The sequence below is a fragment of the Pseudopodoces humilis genome, chromosome 21 (genome assembly GCF_049639895.1).
Source record: "Pseudopodoces humilis isolate 2021_Gansu_Grassland_sample_001 chromosome 21, ASM4963989v1, whole genome shotgun sequence".
NCBI lineage: Eukaryota > Metazoa > Chordata > Aves > Passeriformes > Paridae > Pseudopodoces > Pseudopodoces humilis.
The window spans coordinates 331320-357747 of NC_142220.1; the positions used below are offsets into that span (position 1 = coordinate 331320).

Below are 26428 nucleotides of genomic sequence, written 5' to 3' on the forward strand. Positions count from 1 at the left end.
TCGTTCCCACCCCACACACATCCCCACTTCAAGCCCGGGATAGTGGCTCTTCCCATTAATAACTAACAGGGATTAATTAATGGGCAGCGAAGCCATCAGCAAAACGCAGAGAGGAGGGGGAGGTACAGGTACAAACGGCAGCGTTACCACCGTGCACACACTGAGTGCAGGGATAATCAGCAGCTCCAGAATACTCTTTCCCACCCTGCATGCATCTCCACAACCTGTGGAAGTGTGTTCTTCTCATTAATAATAAACAGAGAAGTAAGACCATCAGCAAAAGGCAGCGTAAGGAGGTGGGTGATGTGCTGGTACAAACTTCCAGTACCTGAAGGGAGCCTACAAGAAAGATGGAGAGAGACTATTTACAAGAACATGTAGTGACAGGACAAGGGGGAATGGCTTCAAACTCAGAGTAGGTTTAGATTAGATATTAGGAAGAAATTTTCTCTGGGCAGCCTGCCCAGAGCAACTGTGGCTGCTCCATCCCTGGAAGTGTTCAAGGCCAGGCTGGATGGAGCTTGGAGCAACCTGGGGCAGTGGAAGTTTTTCCTGCCCATAGCAAGGGGCTAGACTGACATGATCTTTCAAGGTCACTTCCACCCTAAACCATTCTGATTCCCTGAAATGGGGAGCGTGGGGATAATCAATGTTTGAGAAAGATTAACCATTTTACAGGTTTTTTTTGATATTTATAAGGTAGAGTTCATGGTGATGGCAGGCAGAAGCAGCTCTGCCAAACCGTACAGCATTCTTCGGGAGAGTACTCCCACTGTGCCACATGCACTCGGAAAGGTCCGGAGCCCGGCTCGGGCAGCAGCTGAAGCACCAGTCTCTCCATGGCGAGACTACTCCAGAACAACAGTCCCTCCTGCCGCCTCTAGCGCTGCTTTGATCTTCTCTGCTTCCTCCTTGGAGGCGTTCGCCTTGATCTCCTGTGGAAGGGACTCCACCAGCTTCTTTGCCTGTGAGAGGGACAAAGTACGAGGCTTGTAAACAGGCTTTCACTAACTGGATTATTGGATTTAGAGCCATGATCCTGACCTCTGCTTAAGCCAACCATGGAAACTCACTGACCAGCACAAAACCTGAGACTTACACTTGAACAACAGCACAGCCTACCAGAAGGCAGCTAAACCTGACTGCAAGCGATGGCACATCTGCTGGGAAACCTTTTCCTGCAATCCACTGCTCTTAAATTCTTCTGCTGCAGGCATGGTGCTCCCAGATGTGCCCCAGCCTGCAGAGGTGTGGGTGCAGGCAGACCCTGTGCACTGGCCTGCTGAGGCAGCATCCGCCTGGCGCTGGGCTGGCTCTGCTCAGTGACAGTGTTTTGGTTCACATACTTGTACCAGCAGGAGGGGAGGCCAGTGCAGGGTTTGGACACAGCTGCACTGGCTGAAACAGAGTTCCGGCACAGACTACTTGACAACAAAGTATTTTGATGTTTTACGGACTCTTAAGGCAAAACTATTGGTACTAAGCAGCACTGCAATACTTAAGGCAAACTGAAAAACTGTTGAGCTGTTAATTTAAAGAGTTAATTTACTGCAGTGCTGCTATTGAGGGGACAAGCCCCTGCTGCTCTTGCACGTTGCAGCTCTCTGCCACAGCACTGCAGGGGTTTAGCACCCACTGGACTGGCCACTGTGCTGGCAGAAAGGTTTTGTCCTTTTGATTTCTGCTGGGTTCAATGCCTACGTATCTGTAGTGGTAGAAAAATGCTTTCTTTGCTGTGTTTAGAAGGCACAGAAGTGTGGGCAGTGCTTGGTGGGGGGCAGGAATGCCTCTGTCCACCAGGACAGGCCCTGGACAAAAGCCTGTTCAGGCTCACTGCAATGGGGACAGGCAACACAGCACAGGTTATTAATTTCTAAACCCTGTTCAGCAAGGTGTGACTCCACTCTAAAGCAGCCCCGGTAAAGAGAAGCAGCTGTTCCTGGTGTTCAGTGGCAAGAAGAGCAGAGCCCAAGTCAAGTGGGATCTGTGCAGCAGCAGCCATGGGGCAGAGGCAGCATGCTCTTAGTCCAGCTAGAGCCCAGGGCTGGTGGTGACAGAGGGCAAGCATCTGCTGGGCAGCTCCCAGTGATCTTCTTGAGGTGCAGCCAGCCTCGGTCTGGTGTGTGCTGATCACGCACCTATCTCATCATGCAGTTGTTGTCACAGGACTGATGTCTGGGTCCCAACAGTGCCCAAGGTAATCACTCTATGTGCTTCCCTCCATAGAATCAGCAGCCCTACAGGCCATGGGCAGACCCCCCCAAAAACTTTGTAAAAAATACCTCAACTGGATGGCACTAAAATTTACAATAAAAGGGCTTTGGCTCCACTTTGAACACAACCTCTGCAGGTAGAACCTCCACAACTATTTGTGTGTGTGTGTGTTTCAGCCAAAGTGCTTGGTACATCACACTTGAGTTTGCCTGCAAAAACTGGCACCTACAAACAACTCATCCAGCAGGTGCCACATGCAAAGCCAAGCTCACTTGGCATCAGCTCTCCAGTAAATTATCTGCTGATTGTATCTATTACAGGGTTTGGCATTTTCATGTTTGCTTGGGACCAATAATAGATGAACAACTTCCAGATAAACAGCTTCCAGAGGAACCACACGGGAACCACACTGACAGTCAGGTAATTATCCCCACGGGACAGCCAAACTTGTACCTGTGCCACTGGCCTTCTCTGCTGCCTTTGCAATGCAGTAATAAGAATGGGTCAGAAGATTATCTGCAAACATTTCTGCTCTCCTGGGCTACAACAGGAGCTGACACTACAATGCTCAGTGTTGCAGCTGGAATACTGAAAAGAGCTACTATTGACCCCAAGATATGAAAGCATCACCCTGTGGAGAAGTGCAGCACATTACATGCTTTAGCAGTAGCAGCTTCATCACCCAACATGCTGAGTCCACATCCGAGGTCAAGGGCCTGAGCTCAGACACTGCCCAGGGCTGAGGCCCACCTCCTCCAAGGAAAGAAACAGCACCCCATCTATAAAGTGAAGGGCCCTGATAAGAGCTGGAAGCCTGGATTGCAAAATGTGTGAATTAGAGAGGCTCGTTTAACTCCAGAAATGCATAGGCTTTGGGAAAGGCAAGCCAAACCCAGCTATAGCTGTTGGCTACTCCTGAGCTCTGCAAGAAAGCTCACAGCAGCTCTCAGGTTTGGAGAAGCTGAGGCTGGCATGAACATCTCCGAGTCCTTTGTTCTGAGCCTCCTCCTTCATTCCCCTGCTTCTGTGCTTCTGAATGCACAATTCCAGGCTCCTTTTCAACAGAGAGCCGAGGCTGCTGGACCTGGGAGCAACACACCAGAGCCTGGGGCAGCACTTCCTCACCTGCACGAGGTTCACTCCTGGCACGAAGTTCTTCACCTCCTTGATCAACTTCACCTTGTCAGTGGCCTTCAGCTCCGTCAGCCGGACGGTGAAATGAGTCTTCTCTTTCTTGAGCGGGACCTCCTCCTCCTCCTCCTGGAAGCATCCGGAGCGCGGTGAAGCCCCCCGGCCGAGCCCGCCCCTGCGCGTGTGGTCCCCGGGGCCCCGCTCCCGCCCCTCCCGGAGCGCCCGGTACCTGCGGAGCCGCCTGGGCGGGCAGGACGGCGGCGGAGGCCGCCGCGGGCATCACCCCCACGTCCGGGATCTTCAGCGTCTCCTGCGGGAAGAGCAGCGGCGCCAGCGGCCGGTCAGGCGGCGCACGCGGCCGGGCCGGGCCGGGCCGGACCGGGCCGCCCCCGCACCCACCTTGAGCAGCGCGTTGAGATCGGCCACCTCCAGCAGCGTCAGCCCCGCGATGTCCCGCACCAGCTGCCGCACCTTGGGCGAGTACTCCTTGGCGGCCGTGTCCAGCGGCGCCCCGGCCAGCGCCTCCGAGCGCCGCGCGGGGCCGGTGCCGAGCGGCCGCAGCCCGGCGGGGGGCCCGCGGGGCCCGGGGCGCGGCGGCAGCAGCGGCGGGAGCGGGAGCAGCGGCGGGAGCAGCGCCCGGCGGGCGGCGGGCAGCGCGGCGGGCAGCATGGCGGCCCGAGGACACCGAACGCTCCGCCCGCGCTCCCGGCGGGCCCCTCGGTACCGACGGAGAGCCAATAGTGACAAGAAGGGCAGCGAACCAAGGCGCGATGGGAGATGGAGGCAAAATCAATAGTAATAAATCCATTACTACTCATGAGTAAGAGTAGAAAAAAAAAAAAAATCACGCCTGAAGGAACAGAAATTGCTTCCTCTCCCGAATGTTTGGAAGGACAATTGGTTATATTTATACACTGTACACCATGGTTAAAGGTAAAATTGAAAGCGTAATGAATGCAAATTAAAAGAAACAAAAATAAAGTCTGAAAGCCTTGTCGTTTTACCTTTTCGACTTTCACTAACTGCAGTAATACATTCTAACGCTCCATAAAGCTTAATAATTTCGGATTATGCATCTACAGCATAGAAACATTCCAGACACTGTAGGGAGGAAATGCAGGCGGCCGAAGGCCGGTGTGAGCTGAAGCTGGCCAGCTCTGAGGGATCTGCACCCGGAGCCGCCCCCGCCCAGCACACGAGGCCGCGCTTCGTTCCGATCCTTTATTGTCACCGATAGCGCTCGGTCTCCGCCGAGAGGGGCGGGCACGGGGACAGGCCGGGCCCGGCCAAGGGCCCCGGGCCCGCGAGGGCGCTGCAGGGAGCGGGGCTCAGCAGGGATGGGGCAACGACAGGGGCAGGCCGAGCTCCCGCCCGGCCCAGGGGCCGCCAGCTGCCGAGGGTGGGCGCGGGGAGCCGGGCTGCCCCAGGCTGCAGGGCATGGGGGGGCTGCACCCTGCTCCTTGGTCCCCAAAGCCGGCAGTAGGAGCCTGTGGCCCCACCGCCCCTGGGACACGGGGCCGGGGGGCAGGACGAGTAGTACAGAGTGATTTCGGATGAAGAGTAGTGTTTCACTGGACCCACGGGACCCCTGAGATCCCTGTGCCCTGTGGCCGCGATCAGTCAAACGAGATGAGCTGGGCCTCTCCGCTGCCTGGGGGCTGCTGCCCAGGAGCAGGTGCTGCTGGGGGCTGCTGCTGGGGGGGACCCCCAGCTGGGGCCACCTGGAGCAGAGGAAACAGCTTTGTTAGTGTGTGGCTTCGTGGGCATATGTGCCCCACTGGTCCTGAACCCCTGGGCTTGTAGCACTCACCTGTTGGTAGAGGGGCTGCTGCCCGGGCAGGTAGGACTGCTGGGCTGGCAGGCTGCTCAAAGCTGTGTCCTGGCCTGGCAGGGCAGACATGAGACCCTATGGGAATGAGGGGGTGGGTGTCAGAGGGGCTGGGGTACATGCAGCACCCACGGGGCAGTGGTGACTGCCCCCAGCCTCCAGCAGACCTCCTCCAGGATGGCTCCATGGGCTGGAGCCCCATGCACGCCTTGTCTCCCTGTGCCCAAGCAGGGAGCACTCACCTGCATGCTGTAGGGCTGGTAGCCCATGGAGACAGACTGGCTGCCCATGTAGCCCATGGTGCCCGACTGGGGTGCCTGGGAGATGGCTGGCATGCTCTGCGACTGTGAGGCTGCAGTCTGTGGGAAGAGGCTGGTGAGAGGTGGCACAGACAGCAATGGCTCACATCTCCAGACAAGGCCCTTGAGCCCAGAACTGGATCTAATTCCAGCCCACTTCCACAGCAAGAGCAGATCTCAGAACCAACCAGCCCATCCTCCCTCCTGCTCAGAGATGCCATTGCTGAGTTTGGGCACGTTGCCCAGCCCCTCAGAACCTCCCAGCCCTCATCCCAGTTGGCTGCAGGCTGCGCTGCCTCACTTGCCTGGTAGCCCTGTGTGGGTGTGGGCTGGTAGGATGAATAAGCGGGGGTGGTGGTGGGCACCGCCGGCCCCTGCTGAGGCCCCTGCCCACTGCTGGCACCTGGCTGGTACATGTAGGCATTCACCATGCTGGGATCTGGGTGGAGAGAGCAGAGGTTGGAGCAGCCACCTTGGGCTCACCCCTGCCCGCAGAGGCTGAGCTGCCCAACGTACCAGTCCCGGTGACGGGCATGGCAGTGTATGGCCCAGTTCCTCCCTGCGCAGCCTGGTTCATGTACACGCTGTGCATGGGAGAGCCCTCCACGGAGCCAGCTGGGCTGAAGGTGCCAGGGAAGCTGGTGGGCCCAGAGGGCTGGTAGATCACCCCACTGGCTGCGGGCATGGCCTGGAGCTGGTGGGAGAAGGAAAGCCAGCTTAAAGCTGCAGTCCCTGGAACCTGGCAAGGGGAGCCTATGCCAGCAGCTGTACCTGGGCATAAGGCAGTGAGAAAGCTGGCATCTGGGCTCTCATCTGGATGGTCTGCTTCTGCTGCTCCAGGCGCAGCTGCCTCTCCTTCTCCTGCTCCTGCAGTCGCTGGATGGCCAACTGACGCTGCATCTCCAGATACTCCTGCAGGAACAGGGCTGTGGTGGCTGGGAGCCATGATACCACACAGGCCCCCCCTACCAGGGCAGCCATCCCTGCCAGCCCTGCACTGAGCCACAGTGCAGGCAGGTCTGGAATACCCTGGACATGCTTCCCTGCCTCACCTGCTTCTTCTGCCTCATGATCTCCAGCTTCTGTGCCAGCTGGATCTGGCGCTGCCGCTCTGCCTCCTCCGCTGCACGGCGCAGCTTCTCCTGGTGCTCCTCCCGCAGCGCGTTCAGAGCCCCACGTGCATCCCGGATCTGGGCCAGTTTGTCCTGCAGGCCTTCATAGTACACTGAGGAGAGAAGGGACAGCCTCAGGAACATGGGGACAGAGCACCTGGACTGCCCCTGCCCTCCACACTAGATTCTCTCCGGTGACACTGCGTCATGGGAATGCTGAACCCTGACACTATGGAGCCCTGGCTGCCGCCCACCCATGCCCAGGGCAGCAGCTCCCCCCGCTCCCACGCACGCCTGCGCTCATCCAGCTGGTTGAGCAGCTCCAGCAGCTGCGGGTGCATGTTGTTGATGGACTGGAAGAGGGACAACACGGCAGAGTCGTTGGTGATGCTGCGGCCTCGCATGTGGTTGCTCTTCATGCGGTTGACGAACGTGGTGACTGCGTTCTGCAGTGCCTTCAGGAACTGCTCGTGGTTCTCCTCGGACTCACCGTTTTGGTACTGCTGCTGGAAGGAAGGATGGGGCAGCCAGTCAGCTGTGACCTCCCAGTGCCAAGAGGCAGCAGCCAGCCTGCAGAGCCCAAGACTCAGGTGCTTCTTGCCCCTCGGTAAGTGCCAGACCCAGGCACAGGCCCCCTCTTACCTCAACCACCCCAAGAGTGGCAGGGTGGGTCTCCCCAGGCTGCACAGCTGGCTCTGTCAGGGACAGGGGTGCTGATGGTGTGGGGCTCTTGCGAACCTCCTCCTGTTTCTTCTCCCAGTAGTTGCGGTTCAGGTACCGAGCCAGCTGCCAGGAGGAGAAGGAAGATGAGCATCACTGCCTTGCAGGAGCAAGCCTGTGCTGCAGACTATCAGGGCCAGGATCCTTACCTCTGGGTCAATATCCTCAGCCAAGGGAGCAGAGGAATTCTGGAAAGAGACAAATGGAGAAATGCAGTTCAGCAAAACCAGAGATCTCCAGGTCCCACAGAAATGTTCAGCTCAGACCTGGCCATGTATGACCACCAGTGCTGAGCACCAGTGAGAGCCTCAAAGGGGACACAAGCTGCGAGTGGAGGCACCTAAGTCCTATCTGAGAGCACACCTTCTTGCTAAAAAACAGTGAACAAGCAAGGGGTTGAATGGGGCAAGTATTTTCCCTCAGTAAGGGGATTAAATTGGACACAATCAGGGCAGACTCGGGCTCAGGAAGAGGCCTGTGTCCAGCCACTTCACGTCCAGGAGCTGCCACAGACATACCACGGGTGGGGAGTAGAGCGTGCTGACTGGGGGAGCCGATGACGTGACAGGAGTGGGCTCAGCCTTAGGGTACATGGAGTAGGTTGTTTTCTGCCTCTGCAAAAGAGAAAATTGCCAACTCAGAGAGAGTCTAGGATTCTCCAAACCAACCACAACACAGCTTGTGCCCAGCTCTGCTTTCACTCACTCCACAGGCTTTGAGTCTTGCTCACAGCAGGACATGTTCAGAGACCTGTTATGGCCCAGCACAGATGGGCTGAAGAGCAACAACCCCTCCCAGATCCCAGCAGCAAACAAACCATTCTCTCCTTCTCCTCAGCCTCTGACTGAGACAAGGCAATAGCCAGCTGGAGCTCCTCTTCTTCTTGCAGAGCTGTCTCATCACGCTTTGGAGGCAGCTGGAAGTGGAAAGATGAGGAGGTGGTCAGTAATGGGATCAACAAACAGGTCAGGATCACCTATGGGGCAGGTGCTCACCTGGGACTGCTGAGAGAGGGGGCTGGTCAGGTACTCAGGGGGCAGTTCAGAGGTGGCAGCAGCTTTACCCTCAGTTTTCCTGTAGTGACAGGTGATAGTATGGACTGAATGATCCCTTCCCCGCACCAGAGCCCAGCTCTGCACTATGTTCCAGCAGCAAACCCCACTCCCAGGAAGGAAGAGGGCCCAGCCCAGCCTGCACAGCAGTGAAGCCCTTGCTGTGCTCTGCAGGGAGCTAGTTCAACACCATGCTTCCCCCCTCCAAGTCCCAGCTGTTGCAGGCAAAGAAACCCACCACAAAGGGTACTGACTTGTTGAGATGCTCATAGCAGGGCTCACAGACTCTCACTTCCTTCTCAATCCCAAACTTGGGGATGGTGGAGTATTTGGAGGAGCATTTTCCACAGAAGATCTGCCCGCAGGCCCGGCAGTGGTGCTGTGAAGGACAGGAGACATGAGTGTGGTGGCAAGACATTCCTTCTCCTTTAACCACCATCACTCAGACACTCCTGTCACTTCCCTGCCAGCAGCCAGGAAACATGGTCTGTCCCCAGCACATTTCCACACAGCAAGTCCTGCAGGGAGTTCTGCAAGTACCAAGGGCTGTGTAGAGCAGGGAACCCAGAGGGGCAGGAGCTGCACCCACCTTCCGCGTCACAACGCCAAACTGCACGCGGCACCTGTGACACTCCTCTGCATCCACCCAGTCTGGAGCCTGTAGGGGTCAAGGGAAAGGGCGTAAGGAGGGAGAAGTGCATCTGCACCGGGCCTTTCAGGAGCCCTGATGGCTAACAGGGCTCTCATGTCTCATGGGGGAGACTGGAGGCATTGCAGCTCAACAGGAAATATTTATTTCCCTCAGTTATCTCCTCTCATGTTCCTTAGAGACTGCGATGCTTTCCCAGTCAGTACAAGATTTGCTAGGAAAGTGTCTGCACAGCAATCACTTCAGCAATGCCCTGCTGCCATGTCCAGCCTGCCAAGCTGCTGCAAGGCCAGTGAGCAGGAGGAATGACAAGTCTGACTCCCTGTCCTGGTCAGTTCTCCCAACAAGGTCTCCAACCCGCATAAAATGGAGGAACGCAAGACCTGCAGGTTTGGCAGGAAGGGGATGGGAAAGCAGGTCTGTCCCACAGTGCCAGCTTCTCCCCCCACCACAGAGCTCACCCTCTCTGCAGCAAACATGGCATCGCTTTCCTTGAACTCTGGGAAGACGTGACCTGCAGGAGAAGAAGTGGAGCCCCGTTGTGAGAGGAATCCTCTGGCACAGGGAGGCCATGTGCCTGCAAGCTCATGCCATAGGTGCCAGCTCTGCAGCACCTCTTGTCTTGACCAGTACCTCCCTCTGACACACCAGAAACAGGCTCCCCTCAGCCATGGTCTGAAGACAATCCCCAGATGTTTCCCTTACACACCTACAAGGGACATCATAGGCCTCTGGATAAGGCTTATTATTTCTCAGTTCTTTGAACTGAGGGGGATAAAGAGCCCAGCAGGCAGGGCTGAGAATTTCAGCCCTTGAAGGGCCAGAGCTTGGCAACACCAGCTCAGGATGGTGAACCGACCCTTCAAGCTTGTGCCACTGCATAGAGTTTGTGATGCACAGAAGGAAGCAGAGGCAGCAGTGTGTCCCTGCCCTTGAAGTGCACACTGCTGTCCTGGGACAGAAGGGAAAATGTCACACCAACACTGTGTCAGCAAGTGTGAGTGTGGACCCATCCTGGGAGCAGGAACAAAAGCCTGTGAGGAAGGAACTGCCCCACAGCAAATCCCTCCCAGAGGACACGATGACTTGCTGCCAGTCTCCCCAAGAACAGCTGCAGCTCCTGCTCTTCAGGTTTCCCTGCCAGCCCCGAGGCACTGGCTGGGCTGGAGGCCCAGAGCAAGGCTGCCCTGGTCCTGGGAACACTGGACTGTCCCATGTCTGCAGCACCCTGAAGGGTTCATTGGGTATTGGGAACCAAAAGCTCAGTGCTGCAAATCCAGACTTTGCTCACACCAGGCAGGGAACTGCCAAGGCAGAGCTGCTTCACCAGGTGTCCCCTCACCTGTGGCCACAGTCCTCACCTTCAACCTTCATTATCTGATAGGTGTCCTGCACCACCTTGTACTTGGGCTCATTGCGGAAGGCATGAGCCCAGGCCTGGATGAGGTACAGGATCTTACTGCGGACACTCGTCTCCACTTGCCTCTGTGCAGGAAGGGAGGAGAAAAAAACATCACAGAAAATGTCCCTGAAACCCTAAGGATGGTGTGAACCCCCTGAAGAGAAGCCAGAAATACCATTCAGGAAAGAGAGACTTTAAGAGTACTCAGCAGAGGCAAGAGCTGTCAGAAACCTGCAGTAAGGACAATACACAGCACAGACAACAGACCCCCTCAGCTGCCCCACTGCACCCTCCAGCACAAACAGAATGTCCTTTGGAGCAGCACAGACCAACTGAACAGAGCTGTGGCCTTGATGCTTAGAGCAAATGCCCAGCAGCTCTGTCCACCTCCTCACCAGAGCCACCCATCCCACACTCAGAACACGGTGGAGCCCCAGCTGCCCCGTACAGCACAGCCCGCCTGGCCTGCCCACTGACAGTGGCGGAGGTGCCTGGAGGGTGTCAGCACCTCCACTCCAGGAGTTCTCAAAGCCATCTCAGGATGTGACACAGCGAGGACAGCAGGGACATCTGCCCTTTGGACACAGGAGCAACTGCATCACGCTTCAAGGAACTGGAGGAAAGTTGGGAAGCCTGTTCTGACCTCAGCCAGCCTCAGCCTCGTGTCATCAGCTGCCCAAATGATCACATCCACATGACTGGCTGTTCCAGAAATCCCCAGGAAGCACAGGAGCACTGTCAAGCTCTGATTTTAGCCAAGACCTTGGTCCACACAGCATCACTTACTGACACTTCCGGGAGCTCCAACTTCTAGAATGTTTGGCAAAATCCTGCATTCCATACATGTCACAGCCCTGACATGGACTGTTTTACCAGCATCGGGTGTTCATGAGCAGCAAAGTTCCAAGTGTGGGAGGAGAATGGAGCAGTTGGGAAACTCCTGAGGCAGGCAAGGGCTGAGAGAACCACAAAATCCCCGGATCTGATTCAATCTCCTTAGCCCTTGGAGCAGCTGTGCTACCACACCTGGCTGTCACGCTATGGCAGTGTTCCTGTCTCAGAAGATCCTGCATGGAGACTGAGTCAGCCCTAACAGGAAGGTGACAGGAGAAGACACCTTGCTAGGTGTGTGAGGTGACAGGACTCACACAGCTCATCCTCCAAGGATCTGGGTCACCTGTTTGTTTATTTCTGGTGGAAGACAGAAGCTGTAAGAAGGAACAGTACGATCCTAATAAGCTCTTGTCTGGGCATTGCTGTTCTGAGCTGCAAGCTGGAGACAGGAGTTCTCATTTCCACTTCACCAATGGAATTCCCCAGTCCAAGGACACACGAAGCTCCAGCAGGCATCAGACTGGTGACAGCTTGTAACAACAACTTGCCAGTGCCAGCAGCCATGGCCACATCCTGCAGAGGTCCTGAACAACTCGACATGCCAATGAAACGGCCATGACACAGAGGCAGCTCCAGTTGGTTTTTCCTTTGTTTCTTGCCTATGTGTCTCACATTGCTCCATGAGAGGGAATTCACCTCGCCACTGCCCAGGTCCTTGGTACAGGTGCCAGGCCGTCATCTGTTTCCCTTTGCTGTCCAAACGCAAGTGTTGCATCCAGAAGCATTTCTCATGGAATGGCCCAGGCCTCCTGCCACTTCACTGTACAGACAAACCTCTGCTCCTACCACATTTCCTCTTCCCAGAAGCCCTCCTTCCTTGCCTACACTCACCCTTTCACACCACAGGATAGTCTGCTCTTTTCTAACATGTGTTTCCAATTTCCCTTCTGCTCCTTACCCAAAGAGGACACGAGAAGACACATACATTTCTTCCTGCTGCTGCTGCTTTTCCACAGGCAAAAAAATGACAGTAAAATACATCTATTTACCTTGAGTATTTCCTTCAGCTCCTCCATGGTCTGTTTATTGGCCACCTCATCATGGACTGTTTGGCCACAGTTTTTAACGACCGACTCCATGACCTGCAAGGCCCAAGACAACATCAGCCCAGAGCTTCCTACCTCCCCTGCAACTTGTGGGGGTCCCAGCACACATTACAGGCTGAACACGGGGCACTACTTAAGCAATGAGGTGTGCTGGGGACATGTCAATCCACTCCCTGCAGCTGTCCTTCACCTCTGTGAGGGGCTGGGGGCCTTCTGCTCTGTGGAAACCAACCCCAGGGAGAGCAGCCCAAGTCTCAGCTTTGCCTGTTCCAAAGCCAAGATGAAACTAAAGTATGAAGGGCCTGACCTGATCACCCCAAAACCTCTGTGCCAGAGTCAGGAAGAGGCTGCTTCCACACTGCGCAGCAGGAAGCTGTGCAGCCTGAAGGCAGGTAGTAAGAAGCCCCTGCTGTGCTCCCAGCCAGGTGCCATTACCTCCAGTGCGTACAGGGCCACGTGGGGATTCTTGTCATTCACCTTCTTCTTGATGGCATTGACGGCGTATTTCGCTCTGGGTAGGGGAAGAGGGGACATGTTCTCAGGGGATCAAGGATCTGGGGGGAAGATCCCGCCTGCTGCTGACAACGCACCAGTCCCCACCCTGACACGAAGGGCACAGTTAGCTCAGGGGTACACGATTCACTGAGTGAAACTGGGAAGGAATGAGAGCACTCAAACTTGAGTTTCCCTAGGGGTTGCAGGCCAGAGGTAATCTGCAGCTCCCAGGGTCTGGGAAGCACACAGCACATCAGGGTGTGCTGTACAGCCCCTCTGATGCTCCTATGGAAGGGCACAAGGAGATGTGTGTTGTCACGGGCTGGCAGGTCCGAGACCCTCGAAGGGTCGGTCCTTCCTTGCACAGACAGCGGAGCTGTGCCCACAGCACGGCGGAAAGCCCAGGAGCACTTACTGGGTGTCTCCCTGACGGATCATGTCGCAGATCTGCAGGATGGATTCCCAGTCTGTCTCCAGCAGGAGCTGGCTCGTGGCTTTATCTGCAATGAACAAACGCACCGGGCCGCCGTGAGCGGCTCCGCTCCGCCGCGCCCCAGGAGCGCTCCGGGGATAAACCCAGCTTCCACCCGGAAACCCTCCCGCCTCAGACACGCCCGAGCGCTCGGTAACCTCGGCACCGGGCTGCGGCACCGCAACCCGGCCCGGCCAAACCGGCGCCGTGCTCTGGGCCCGCCTGCTGCCGGGGCCGAGCGCCGCGGACCCCGACCCGGTTCCCGTCCGGCCCGCCGAGGGAGCCGCCCCCGTACCGAGGAGCCGCTCGAAGGTGCCGCCGCCGCGCCCCATGGTGTTCGCCCGCCGCCGGTCCGGCCCGATGGCTCCGGCCCGGTCCGACCCCCGCCCCGCCGCGGCCCTTCCGCTTCCGGCTTCCGCCGGGGCGGGGCCGCTTCCGCCGGGGCGGCTCCGCCATGGCCGCGGGGCGCTGCCCGCCCACCTTCCTGCTGCTGGGGGCGGCGGGCGGCGGCAAGAGCCTCCTGGTGCGGCGGCTGCGCCATATCCGTGGGGCACCGGGCACCGGGCACCGGGGAGGGGCGGGCGGGGGTCGGGGTCGGGCCCCGTGCCGTTCCCGGAGCCGCTGCGTCCTTAACGCCAGGCACAGCTGAGCGCCGAGGAGCCCGCGGAGCTGGGCGAGCCCCCGGCCACGCTGCCCACGGTAGGTGCGGCCCGGCGGGGCCGAGCGGCGCCGGGACGGCCGAGGCGCTCCGGGGAGAGCCGCCGGCAGCCGGGCAACTGTCCCGCAGGTGGGCACCAACCTGACGGACCTGCGGCTGCCGCGGCCGGTGACCGTGCGGGAGCTGGGCGGCTGCATGGGCCCCATCTGGCACAGCTACTTCAGCGAGTGCAGCGCTCTCCTGGTGAGCAGCACCGCGCACCGGCCCGGGGCCACGCTCCCGAGGGATGGACGCGGGGAGAGGGGCTTCCGGGGCTGGGGTCGGCCGGTCCCCTCGGTTTCGCCCCGTGGTGGGATCTCCCTCCTCCGTGCCCTGCTCTGGCCCACTCGCACCCCGCTTTTCCTTCTGCCCTCCAGTTCGTGGTGGATGCCTCCAACCCCAGCCAGGTCTCCTCGTCCTGCATCCAGCTGCTCTCTGTCCTCTCTGCAGCGCCGCTCGCCTCTGTGCCCGTCCTGGTCCTCTTCAACAAGATGTGAGGAGGAGGATCAGCCGAAGGCTGGGGATGCCAGGGAGCAGCGGCTGTGCTTTGCTGCACTTCCCAGGCTAGAGTCCCCTGAGCCGGGGCAGGGGAGCCATCGTGGCTGGCTGATGCAGCTCCCCTCTCCCCATTGCAGTGACCTGCCCTGCTACATGTCACTGGTGGAGATGAAGTCACTGTTCCGCGTGCAGGACATCGTGTCCTGTGCTACGCAGCCCATCACGATGCTGGAGACCAGCGCCCGCGATGGCACCGGCCTGACCGACGTCCTGCAGTGGCTTCGGACCACCCTCAAAGACCCCTGCTGACCCCAACCCTGCCAGGTGCCTGTGGCAGCCCTGGACAATCCTGTCACAGGAGGTGGTGAAGGAGCAGCTGCCCTGCCTGGGGCTAGGAGCAGAGCCCAGGACAGTGCCTTGGGCTGTTGATGGACTGGATCCCTGTGGGACTTCACAGTAAAACTCCCACTGAACTGTCCAGGCTGGTGGCTGCCCTGTGCTCGAGGGGAAACCTTGGGCTTTTGGGGAAGGGACAAGCAGAAGCCACAGAGGCCAGACCATGCTGGCACCTCCAGGCACAGGAGGGGTTCCTGCAGTGGGGCTGGGGGCTGCAGCAGCACCTGGGGTGCTAAGCATGGGGTGGATCAGGTCCCCTGGGTTTAAGACTGAGTGCATGTGGGGCTCCTGCCAGCAGCTCTGTCTGTGTGAGCCCAGGCACACTGGGGTGACCTTGGGGAGGGTGTGGAAGGAGGGGGTGACCCGGGTGGGTGTCAGGAGCTAGGGCACAGCTAGTGACTGGGGTGCTTCAATCAGGGATGTCTTACAAGCTGCAGCAAATGCCAGCCCACAGCTGCTCTCCAGCAATCACCTAGGCTCAGGCAGTCTCAGAGTGGGTCATCCCAGAGGACATGGCACAGGCTTGCATCCAGACAGTTCTGGACTATCTCCAGTGAGGAAAACACCACACCCTCTTTGGGCAGTCTGTTCCAGTGTGCCGCCATTGGCACAGGGAAGTTCTTTTTAGTAGAATATCATAGAATATTGGAGGGGACCCATCAAAATTATATTCAGGTGGAATGTCCTCTACATCAGTTTCTGCCCGTTGCTTCTTGTCCCATTGCTGGGCACCATGGAGTAGAGCCTGGTCCATCCACTGACACCTCCCTGCTGACAGATGGTGAGGTCCCCTGTCAGTTGTTTCTCCTCAAGGCTGAACAGGCCCAGCTCCTGGAGCCTGTTCTCATTAGAGAGATGCTTCAGTCCTGTCACCGTCACTGTAGCCTCTGCTGGACCTGCTCCAGGAGTACCATGTCCCTCTTGTCCTGAGGAGCCCAGAACTGGACACAGCACTCCAGCTGTAGCCTCACAAGGGCTGAGTGGAGGGGCAGGACCACCTCCTTTGACCTGCTAGCGATGGTTTTGTTAATTCACCACAGGAAGAGGTGGGGCTGCAGAGAGAACCTGCCCTGTGCCCACACCACTAAGCAGTGTCTGTCCATGCTGGGCCTGTGCTCACGCTGATGGCCCAGCCCAGCTGGGCAGGCAACTGCTGCAGCCGGCAGCCCTGGTGCCAAGTCACAGGGTACTGGTGGCTGCCCGTGCCTGGCACATGCCACAGCACACCCTGCCCTGTCAGTGCTGTGGCAGCTGCCATCCCAGGGCCTGGAGCTGCCAACAGCATGACATGGAGGGGGGTGGTTCTTGGTGCTGGGGGCTGCAGCCATTGCACCGTGATGCTGAGTGCCAGTGTGGTGACAGTGGCCTTTACTCCAGCAGGGGAGAACTGGGCTCTGCCCCAGGCAGCCCCATGGGAAAGCAGCAGGTGCCAAGGAGCCCGAGCACACCCTGACACTGCTGCTGAGTCACCACCACGAATAGCACTGACAAACCAACCCTACCTGCCTGCTTCCAGCCCAACAGGTCCTGACACCAGCCAGAGCACTCCTGCACAGCAGCACTTCAATGGGCCAGGTCAGCTTGAGCCCACAGGGTCCCTGCCCAGCCCAGCATTAGGCATCGTGGTGATTCTTCCAAGTCCGTCCGACCATCCAGCGCAGTGGGTGCAGGGCTGCTGGGGGTGGCCCGGTGACCTTGTTTGTGGGACTGGAATCAGCCAGCTGCTCTCCTGCTGAGCCAGGCACTGGGCTGGAGCTGGGTCCATGCCTGGCAGCTCCTGGCTCCATGCTTGCTGTCCCTAGGCAGTGTGAAGGTGGTTGTGGAGAAAGCTCCACGGTCCCCAAAGGATTCAGAAAACAGCCCAGGCACATGGGCAGGAGGGAGAGCTGAAGTAGTGAGCCCCCACGGAGCAGGGGCGTGCTGGGCAGGCAGTCCTGCGTGGAGCTGTGCCCTGGGGTGTGACAGCAGTCCTGCTTCCGTGCCTACTGCATCCCAGCAGCTCCAGGCAGCAGAAGCACCTGCACCCCTGTGATGCAGCATTCCCAGTGACATGGCCCAATGGGTCCTTGGCAATGGCAGGAGGGGAGGATCTTCCCCAGCACTCCATGGTCCCCCAGCTTCCAGTGCTGACAGATTCAGTCCCAGCTGCAAGCAGAGTTGGTTCCATCCCATTCTTTCCTGCGGAGCTTCACACTAGGAGGACAGAGTCCCTAAGATCCCAAATGGCAGAGGGGACTCCTAGGTGTCATCTCTCTCTGGGCCCTTCTTCCAGACTTGCCTCCATCCTCCTCCCTGTCCCTGGGCCACAGTAACACTGAGGATCGTGCATCCCTTGGGACAGGCAGAGGAGCATCCGTGCTCAGCACGGCTGAGCTCTGGGTGCCCTGGCAGCCCCTCCCCACTGCCCTTCATGCTGGCCTCACCTGGGACTCAGAAACGTCTGTGTCTCTGCTCGTAAACGGAGTGGAGCTTCTGAATGAGAAATACCTTATCTTCCCCTTCCTGCAACATCAGAGACTGCAGTGAGCAGCAGTGGGGTGGCTGAGTGGCAGCACTGCTGGGGCCAGAGCCTGAATTGGCTGGGACTGGGCCAGGCTGTGGGGACGGGCAGGGGCAGTGCTCACGCACGTTGGCAATCTGCTCCTGGAGCAGGCAGATGACCCTCTGGCGGCCTCTTACCACCTGGATGTTGAAGTAGATCACAGCTCTGCAACGACAGCAGGGATGGTGGCAGCCAGGCAGGAAGCTGAGGGACACTGTGCTCCTGGCACTGAGACTGGGCACAGGGATCTGGAGTGACACCTTGGCTCCCAGCCCCGCTCATAGCTGTGACAGCAGGACCCTCAAAGCGGGCCCAGGGTGCAGCCTTGGGCTCAGCTCCATACTCACATCAGGGCCACAGACATGAAGAACAGGAGGCTGGTGTTCTCCAACAGATGCTGGTAGAACCAGGTAAACCAGGTGATATTGGGGTTGGACTTCTCCAGCACTAGCACCCAGTTCTTCCCTGACTTGTAGATGGTTTCCAGCCCCCGGAAGGGACCGCAGGTTTCTGACGGCTGCACCCTGAGCAAACAGACAGCAGGGTGCTCAGAGCAATGAGCAGCCCAGCAACTACAGGCGGCAGCCCAGGGCACTGCCTGTCTCAGATGTCCAGCTCTCCAGGGACCCAGCCTCACTGTGCCTGGCATCCCCAGGGCTGGGCAAGGGAGTCCTCATCCCTGCCTCCTGCACCAGCAACAGCTGGAGAAAGTGAGCACAGGCCAGCAGCTGGGAGGCAGCTCCCTTGCCTGGGGCAGCACCTCACAGCCTGCAGCTGGGGGATGCCAGGGACAGGGGCCATGGTCTCCCCAACCCTTCCTTCTCCAGGCAGCCAGGGGTCCTGTGCCCTGAGCCATGGGTACTCACGACCAGATGGTGTAGGAGAGGAAGGCAGCTGCACCCAGGAAGGAGGGGAAGCACAGCAGAGTGATGAACGTGGTGCTCATGCGCGATGCTTGCCAGGGCTTGCTGGGGGCCTGGCAGTTCCGCATCAGGCTGGTCTGTGGATAGGGAGCAGTGTCCTCTGGGCTGCCAACTCCTGGAGAGCAGTCTGCACCCTGCTGCCCCTCCCTCCCACCCACTGGGAGCCGAGTGAGCTCAGTGACATCCTGGCCCCAGAAACTTCCGCTCAGCCCCACAAGGACGAGGCTGCTCCAAGTGGCACCACTGCTGCAGCAGAGGCTGATGGTGACAGGGCATAGCATCCCTGCAGTTTCACCCCACGGGGAGCTGTGGGGGGGATATCACACCTTTTTGATATAGAACAACAGCAGCAGCTTCAGCATCTGCACAGCTGGGAGGAGCGGAGCGAAGAGAATGCCCAGCCTGGGAGCACAGGAAAGATGAGCTTGCCTGGGTCTGAGCCCCAGGGGACACAGTCGTGGGCACAGCTACAGCACCCACAGGGCTCCTGGGGACTACAAGGCATTTCATTTGCTAGCAGAGAAAGGAGCCACACCAGGCAGAAACATCTCACCAGGTCAGAGTCTGCCCATAGATCAGCTCCAGCACATTTCGGGCGATATCAAACTCTGGCCTCTGCTTTGTCTTCAGCCTCTTCTCCAGGATTAGCCTGGGTAGAAGTGGAACTCTGCTCCCACATGCCTGGGGGGACTTCACACCCCACCTTCCCCCTCTGATGGTAGCAGAGCCCGGGTGCACCAGAGAGCTGTGACCATGCAGGGATGCCACACTGGCAGGGGAACATGTCTTGGGGTACATTACCTCCAGATCAGCTCCCCGAAGAGTGTGTCCAGCAAGGTGAATATGAAATCCATCACCATGAAGCGATACAGGTCCTGCCCCACACAGGTCTCCCAGCACTGGGGAGACAATCAAGTGTGGCATAGAATCACAGAATGGTTTGGTGTGGGAGGAACCCTAAAGCTCATCTCTTTCCCTGTCCTGCCATGGGCAGAGATATCCTTCCATTAGACCAGGTTGCTCCGAGTCCTGTCCAACACGGCCTTTAACAGTTCCAGGAATGGAGCACCTACAGCTTCTCTGGGAACCTATGCCAGAACCTCACCACTGTCACAGGGAAGAATTTCTTCCTTACTGTCTAACAGAGAAGATGCCACCAGCTGCTTGCACAACCCCATGCTCAGCCCAGCCCTCCATAGCAGTGATGCTGACCTCCTCTGTCGAGCAGGCAACGCTGCGGCTGAGCCACTGGTAGCACAGCAGGATGAGAACCACTGTCTTCAGAGTGAGGTTCCTGGGGAGCAGGAGCAGTACCAGAAGTCCCTGAGCCCAGGGGATGGGGGGGCCAAGCCCCACAGAGGCTCCAAAGCCGTCCTGCCTGCCATAGGTGCAGGTGCAGAAGGCTCCCTCCACCACAGCCCCAGCCAGCCCACCTGATGATTGCCACGTAGACCTGTGTCACCGGGGAGTCCTGCTTCTCCCACATGGCCAGCAAGTTGTACAGGTGGGGCATCAAAGCATTGAGGAGGGACACCACAAGGGGCAGGACCAGCAGAATGGCTTCTTGCTGCCATCTGCCACTGCCCTGTGCTTGTTGCTCCTGCTGAACCTGGTGAGCAGGTACCAGGGTGAGTGCACAGCTGTTGGCAGCCAGGTGTGGCGTCCTTGGGGAGAGCAGCAACTGCCCAGGCCAGGAACAGAGCTGCAACAGGGCAGTCCCTGCCTCTCTCCCCAGCATCCCAGCCCTGTCCCTCCAACCCCAGGGCAGGGGATCCCAGGGCAAGAGGCAGCACTCACCATGTGCATGTGTTCTGAGAAGTAGTGCACGGCCAGCACGCAGCCGGACACCGAGGCCAGGGCCAGGACCCAGGCCAGCAGCACTATGATGCAGTGGCCCAGGCACTGGCAGCGGCTCTGCGTGTGGGAATGGGAGCGCTGCTCCACCAGCAGCTCCTGGAAGAGAGCAGTGGCACAGCTGCCAAACCCACTTTGGGTCCGGAGCAAAGTTTCGTCCCACCACAGCGCAGCGGGACCCAGAGGGCTGATGGCCAAGGCACTAGTGCAAGGTTGGGCTCTGGGGTGTTTTGGGTTAGGGTTAGCATCGCCCAGCTCCTCCACCTTCAACTGGGTGCAGATGTTCTCACACTGCAGCTTCACCGAGCGCCTCTGGATCACCTTGAAGTCCCAGGCACAGAAGACTTTGATGGCCAAGTCCCCTGTGGAGCTTCCCACGCTCTCCCGAAAAGAGCGGGACACACTGCAGCGAGGTGAAGGGCATTAGGGATTGGGGCTGGGTGAAGGGGAAGGCTGGCAGTGCCACAGGTACTGCTGACCCACCTGTACACCAGCAGGATGCAGGTGACAAGGAAGGAGACCCCAACACTGAACAGGTAGGCCAGTGGCAAGTTGTACGGGAGCAGGGGGACTGCGAGGGGGCAGACGCTGCCCTTGGGACTGGAGGTGCAGGGGTCATTCAGGGTGACGTTGCTGTAGTAGCCGTAGTAGAGCAGTGAGTGCGTGAAGTAGCCCTGCAGGAAAGCACACGATGGGCCCCATGGTGACCTCGGCAGGGCTCGCAGCCTCCTGCTTAGCCTGGCACCTGTGCCAGCCTCAGGGACGCAGAGCCTTGGGCTGGGGCAGCACCACCTCATGCACCCACAGCACTGCTGGTCCTGGGGCCCAGGCTGTGTGAGGGCAAGAACTTGGGTGTTATTACAGTGGGAAAGCAGGGCTGCCCCCGAGGCTTGGAGCAGCCTCTGGCCTGGGGGTGCCTGGGCCATGCTTACCGCTCCTGTGAGGAGCTCGAGGCCAGTGAAGGGCTGGGGGCCGACCGATGTGGGGGGGTACACGGCCTGCATGACCACCACAAAGGCCAGGAGGATGAAGAATGAAAAGAAGTTCAACATAAGGAGGGTCTTGAGGAAGAGGAAGTAGCAGAGGACACTGGAGCCAAAGCGGCCACCGATCTGCTTCAGGGCATAGTGCCAGGGCTGCGCAGTGCGGAGCAGGGAGAGGAGCCGGTACCAGAGACCTCGGCAGCCCTGGGGAGAGGAAAATGGGGAGAGCAGTGGGGCTGGAGCCTGCACTGGAGCCCTCACAGCCTCTGTGCAGACCTGCGCCCCTGACTTACGAGGACGACGCAGACCTTGGACCAACCACAGGGTGAGGAGGGGGCCCAGTGATGGGTGCGCTGCCTCAGGGGGCCCCTCTGCCCGCTCAGCTGCCGCCTGCCCAGAAGAGGGGTGTCAGAGGGTACCACAGGTCCTGGGACAGCTCTGGTTGTGGGAATCTGGCACTGGTGGAAAGGGTCCTACCGGAGGATGCGTTTCTCCGCCAGGCTGAGGGGCATGGTGAGCAGCATGTGGCTGCACTGGCTGGGTGAGAGGCTCAGCAGCTCCTTCACCAGCAGGCGCCGCTTCTCTGGGGCACAAGGGGCTCAGTGGGACACAGCTGGCCAGGTCATGGCATGCCTGTCCCTAACCCAGTGTAGGGACAGTGGCCAGCATTGCCTTCTCACAGTCTGGGGGACTCTCACCTTCCAGCGTGGCCCTGGTGGGGTCCGTCTCCAGGTCGTACTGGCGCAGGCTGGGCCGTGCTGCACGGCAGAGCTGCTGCAGGGGTGGGCGGCTGCTCCGGCGCCGCAGCCGGGCCGTGCGGTTGCAATACTGGGAGATGATGGCCCCAAGGTTGCGGCCTGTGGATCCAAGCAGAGCAGGGGTTGGGAGGCTGTGGGAGAGCAGGGCAGGCACGAGAGCTCTCCAAGGGGTCTGGGACCTGGGGAAGACTGGGAAAGGGGGTGGCACCTACCGATGGTGCGGCTGGGCATGCTGGCCAAAATCTGCAGGGAGGCAGAGGAGTAGCTGGGGTGTTCCTCACCTTGCCCGGGCTCTGGCCAGGTCACAGCAGAGGCATCTGGAGTAGCCAAGTAGGCTGGGGACTCTGAGAGAGGGAAGGCAGGATGCAGAGAGCCCATGGCTCATCCCTGCTGCCCTGCTCCAGCACGTAGGCTAGATGTGTGCTCTTCCCAGAGTATCCCCTTCTCCAGGGATGCTTTCTGTGTCCCCAAGATCTGGTCTGCCCTGGACTGCCCTGTTCTGCACTGGCCAGGGCATCAGCAGGCTGCTATAAATGCTCAGACCACAGCATTGATGTGTGACACAGCTGGCCCAGGCAGAGGGATGGCCCTGGGCACACACACTGTCCCCAGCCTGCCCTGGCTGAGGCTGCTGCGCTTTACCTCTGCCCCTCTCCTGCAACTCCAGCTCCAGCCCTGCCTCGATCAAGCTGCTCTGCTCCAGGATGAGCTGGTGGAATGAGGTGTGCAGGGCACTCTCGTTGTCTGGACTGGGCTCCTGGCTGCAGGAACACGGGGACATGGTGGCACGGACAGCCGGTGCCTGCAGGTCGTCCCTGGGATGCAGCTCCCGGGCCACGGCAGGGCAGCGGGGAGGGTGACGCTCACCCATCACTCTCGGTGCCCTCGGGGACGCGGAGGGTGATGGAGGGCGGCTGGGACATCCTGCGAGGCCGAGCGGGTCCCCTCGCGAACAGACTGGCGCACTGGTCCCGGCCCCGGCAGCCCCCGCTGACCCGGCTCCCCCGGCTGCCGGGCCGCGGGACGGGGATGGAGCCGGAGCCGCTGCAGGGGACAGGCGGGATCGGGGAGTCGGCGGGGCTAAACCGGGACTAACCCCGGCTCCAGCCCAAGCGGGCGTCAGGAAGGAAGAGAGGGCGGATGGGGCGGTACCGCTTTCGAGCGGGTTCCGCCCGCCGTCCCGGGACCTTTCGGGTCAGGCACGAAGCCTCCGAGCGCCAGTCCCGGCTCGGCTCGGGAAGGGCCCGGAGCGGCCCTAAGAGGGCACATCGGAACAAAGACCCCCGTGCCCCGCACCGTGTTCCCCCGCCCAGTGCCGCCTCCTTCCGCCCCTGCTCTCCCTCCTCCACCGCCCTCCGGCTCCGCAGCTCCCCGGGCGGGCTAAGGCTGCCTGGGGCAAGCGGCCGCCCCGGGGCTCCCCGTCAGGCCCCGCTCGCCCCGACACCGGGAACCGACGGGACGCTCCCGGGCGCTCCCGCTGTCCGGGCGTGGCTCGCGTGGGTGCGGATCTGCGGGGAGGGTGGGGGCTCCCGAGCCCTGCCCGTCCCGTCCCATCCTTCTCGCCGCCTCCCGGTACCGGGTGGGGGCGGCGGGAGCCCCACAAAAGCCCCCCGTTTCCCCGTGGCTGCGCTCACCGGGGCCTGTCGGCGGCCGAGGCGTGGGGCCGGCGCTCCCCGTCCCCCGTTACACCGCGGCGGAAGGAGGGACGGGGCGGGCCACCGGGACACGGTGCGGGACCAGCGCGGCGCTCTGTGCCCGGGCGGGGGAGCCGCTGTCCCGCCGGACCGAGCCCGTCCGTCCCGCCCCGGCGCTGCCGGACCGCCAGGCCCGGCCCTCGGGGGGCGGTGCCGCGCAGGGGCGGCGGCGGAGCGCGATGGAGGGCGGCGGAGGCGCCTACGGGGCGGCCAAGGCCGGCGGTGCCTTCGACCTGGTCCGCTTCGTGCAGCAGCCGCAGGTGCTGGCGCGGATCGTCAGCGCGGTGAGTGGGGCGGGACGGGAGAGCCCTGCCGGGACGGCGTCCCCCGCCGCAGGCCGGTGCCCCTCGGCCGCCGGGACGGGCAGCCCCCGCAGGGCTCCCCCCGGCCTCGGTGCCGCCCACCGAACATCGGCTCCGCCCCGCAGGTCTTCGCCCTGATCGTGTTCGCCTGCCTGGTCGGGGATGGCTACACGAGCCGGGCCGAGGACCCCCGGCTCTTCTGCATCTTCAACCACAACGAGGACGCCTGTCGCTACGGCATCGGCATCGGCGTCCTCGCCTTCCTCGCCTGCATCTTCTTCTTCATGGTGGACGTCTATTTCCCCCAGATCAGCAACACTACCGACCGCAAGTACCTGGTCCTGGCCGACCTCGGCTTCTCAGGTACCGGGGCCGCGGGGCAGGGCTGTGCCTGCTGTCGCTGCCACAATGGCCGCCTTGTCCCGTGACGTGGCTGCCGGTGCCTGGCGAAGGGAGTCGCTCCCGTCTGGCGTGCTGCCGCTGCTGCCGCTGCTGCCGCTGCTGCCGCTGCTGCTGCCGCTGCTGCCGCTGCTGCCGCTGCTGCCGCTGCCGCCGCTGCTGCCGCTGCTGCCGCTGCTGCCGCTGCTGCCGCTGCTGCCGCTGCTGCCGCTGCTGCCGCTGCTGCCGCTGCTGCCGCTGCTGCCGCTGCTGCCGCTGCTGCCGCTGCTGCCGCTGCTGCCGCTGCTGCCGCTGCTGCCGCTGCTGCCGCTGCTGCCGCTGCTGCCGCTGCTGCCGCTGCTGCCGCTGCTGCCGCTGCTGCCGCTGCTGCCGCTGCTGCCGCTGCTGCCGCTGCTGCCGCTGCTCAGTGCCCGAGGATTGCCTGCTCCAGCCTGCACGGTGGAGCAGGGTCTGGCCCCGGGACTGCCCAGGAGCAGCGGGACCAGCCCTGGCCCCTCATGCCACTTCCCCCCCACAGGTCTCTGGACCTTCCTGTGGTTCATCGGCTTCTGTTTCTTGACCAACCAGTGGTCCTGGACACGGGCCGAGGATGTGTACATCGGAGCGGACTCTGCCCGTGCTGCCATCACCTTCAGCTTCTTCTCCATCTTCTCCTGGGTGAGCGAACCGCTCTGCCCCACTTGGGGGGAGCGCAGAGGGGCCCCCTCCACTCCACAGCCTGGAATGGCCTTAATGCTGCTGCCTCCTTCTCTCTGCAGGGACTCCTGCTCACTTTCGCTTACAAGAGGTACAAAATGGGAGTGGAAGACTTTGCTCAAAACTATGCCGACCCCAGCCCGGAGGTTTCGGCTCCCTACTCCAGCTATCCCAACATCAGCCATGAGAGCTACCAGCAGCCACCCTTCACGCACACAGCGGATGCCCCGGAGGGTTATCAGCCACCACCAGTGTACTGAGCCTTGGCTGGCACCCGCGGGACAGCTGTACCAGTGCAATTCCTTCCGCGGGGTGGGGGATCTGGGACTTGGAGGGGACAGTGGGGTGGGAGGGTGACGGCTGCTTTTTTGAAGGTGACTGGGCCTCTTCATGGGGTGCAGGAGGGGCTTCTGCCTGGTCCCAGAGCTGAGATCCTCACTGGAGGGTCCAGAGCCCAGTGTGTGGTGGGTGATTTGCAGCTGCAGGAGCTTGGGTGTGTGGGAGGCCTTGACATGTACGAGCCTTTGCTTTGGCTGTGGTGCCTTGGTGGTGGGGTGTGGTTCACAGCCCCTGACCCTGGCTCTGCCCTGTGACTGTTGCCCTGGCCCATCCTGTCTCCTGTGCCTTCCAGCCCTGCTGGCTGCATTCCCCCAAGTGCCATCTCTCACTGCCCTAGCACAGCCAGGCCCAGCTCCTGCCTGTGCTGCCTTTCTGTGCCTTCCCCCATGGGCTGCTTCTGGGTGAGCTGTTGCCAAAGCCCCCTCTTCTCTTACCTGATGCCGTGCTGTGCCTTCCCCCAGCCTGCTCTGAGCTTGGCTAATGCAGTTTGGGGTCTGTGGGAGCAGTGAGCACTGAGAGCCCTCAGCAGGGCTGTGGCTGAGGACAGTCCTGGAGCACTTTCTTTCCCTCGTGTGCCTGCCTGAGTGCTGCCTCTGCTGCTGTTTGGCTGAGCTCCTGCACCCTGGCCACACCAGGAGCCCGCGGGCCGTTGTCTCAGGTTGTGTTTGCTGCTGTGCTGTGGTAAAGCTGTTCCCGGCAACCATGTGGGCCATCACTGCTGGGGCCAGTGTTCAAGTAGTTGTCACTGTAGGGTTGAAATAAACTTTTTCACCAAGCCACCACGTGAGCCACCAAGTGCCTTTTGTCTCAGGGGAAGCAGACGAGGTTCCTGCCTTCTGCCCCCATGGGCTGGGGGGGTCAGGTGGGGCACTGCAGCCCCTGCCAGCTGCTGTGCTGCTCACAGCACACTTGTGCTATTTTTAGGCCACCCTCCTCCTGCTCCCTGGTCTGAGAGCAGCCCTCCCACCCTGTGACTGCTGCAGTCACCAGCCCATGCTGTCTCACTGGTCATGGCCAGGAAGACTTAGCAGAA

The 26428-nt window shown here is 60.3% G+C and overlaps 5 protein-coding genes across 9 annotated transcripts; 2 read left to right on the plus strand and 3 right to left on the minus strand.

Annotated features, from left to right (window-relative positions):
* Nucleotides 1–668: 668 nt before the first annotated feature.
* Nucleotides 669–4034, minus strand: MRPL12 (mitochondrial ribosomal protein L12). Its single transcript, XM_005530646.2, has 4 exons — nucleotides 3745–4034; nucleotides 3575–3655; nucleotides 3340–3474; nucleotides 669–965 (listed from the first exon to the last, which is right to left on the minus strand). The coding sequence occupies exons 1-4, from the start codon at nucleotides 4012–4014 to the stop codon at nucleotides 849–851; spliced, it is 603 nt and encodes a 200-aa protein (XP_005530703.2). The 5' UTR covers nucleotides 4015–4034; the 3' UTR covers nucleotides 669–848.
* A 518-nt stretch (nucleotides 4035–4552) lies between these two features.
* HGS (hepatocyte growth factor-regulated tyrosine kinase substrate) lies at nucleotides 4553–13725 on the minus strand. Its single transcript, XM_014259427.2, has 21 exons — nucleotides 13610–13725; nucleotides 13258–13342; nucleotides 12783–12858; nucleotides 12291–12383; nucleotides 10367–10490; nucleotides 9467–9519; nucleotides 8946–9014; nucleotides 8611–8735; nucleotides 8300–8378; nucleotides 8122–8220; nucleotides 7823–7918; nucleotides 7454–7492; nucleotides 7227–7370; nucleotides 6877–7090; nucleotides 6525–6697; nucleotides 6244–6384; nucleotides 5989–6166; nucleotides 5778–5911; nucleotides 5416–5532; nucleotides 5156–5251; nucleotides 4553–5066 (listed from the first exon to the last, which is right to left on the minus strand). Exons 1-21 carry the CDS (start codon nucleotides 13644–13646, stop codon nucleotides 4962–4964), a joined length of 2277 nt encoding a protein of 758 aa, XP_014114902.1. The 5' UTR covers nucleotides 13647–13725; the 3' UTR covers nucleotides 4553–4961.
* Nucleotides 13726–13768: 43 nt separating this feature from the next.
* Nucleotides 13769–14987, plus strand: ARL16 (ARF like GTPase 16). Its single transcript, XM_088065597.1, has 5 exons — nucleotides 13769–13853; nucleotides 13958–14013; nucleotides 14102–14215; nucleotides 14389–14504; nucleotides 14647–14987. Exons 1-5 carry the CDS (start codon nucleotides 13769–13771, stop codon nucleotides 14816–14818), a joined length of 543 nt encoding a protein of 180 aa, XP_087921723.1. The 3' UTR covers nucleotides 14819–14987.
* A 506-nt stretch (nucleotides 14988–15493) lies between these two features.
* Nucleotides 15494–23380, minus strand: TMC6 (transmembrane channel like 6). Of its 5 annotated transcripts, none has more exons than XM_088065596.1 (20): nucleotides 22833–23380; nucleotides 22608–22726; nucleotides 22178–22309; nucleotides 21906–22064; nucleotides 21685–21790; nucleotides 21501–21597; nucleotides 21157–21411; nucleotides 20708–20898; nucleotides 20489–20627; nucleotides 20168–20323; nucleotides 19804–19979; nucleotides 19583–19664; nucleotides 19172–19269; nucleotides 18924–19019; nucleotides 18697–18772; nucleotides 18314–18447; nucleotides 17795–17971; nucleotides 17534–17612; nucleotides 17329–17407; nucleotides 15494–17115 (listed from the first exon to the last, which is right to left on the minus strand). In XM_088065596.1, the coding sequence occupies exons 1-19, from the start codon at nucleotides 22886–22888 to the stop codon at nucleotides 17336–17338; spliced, it is 2400 nt and encodes a 799-aa protein (XP_087921722.1). In that variant the 5' UTR covers nucleotides 22889–23380; the 3' UTR covers nucleotides 15494–17115; nucleotides 17329–17335. The 5 variants fall into 5 exon arrangements, with proteins under 5 accessions (XP_087921722.1, XP_014114956.2, XP_014114957.2 ...); XM_014259481.2 differs by having other exon boundaries at nucleotides 15494–17197; XM_014259482.2 differs by having other exon boundaries at nucleotides 15494–17098; nucleotides 22833–23379.
* Nucleotides 23381–23811: 431 nt separating this feature from the next.
* SYNGR2 (synaptogyrin 2) lies at nucleotides 23812–26174 on the plus strand. Its single transcript, XM_005530648.3, has 4 exons — nucleotides 23812–23943; nucleotides 24087–24324; nucleotides 24878–25017; nucleotides 25119–26174. Exons 1-4 carry the CDS (start codon nucleotides 23839–23841, stop codon nucleotides 25314–25316), a joined length of 681 nt encoding a protein of 226 aa, XP_005530705.1. The 5' UTR covers nucleotides 23812–23838; the 3' UTR covers nucleotides 25317–26174.
* The last annotated feature ends 254 nt before the right edge of the window (nucleotides 26175–26428 follow it).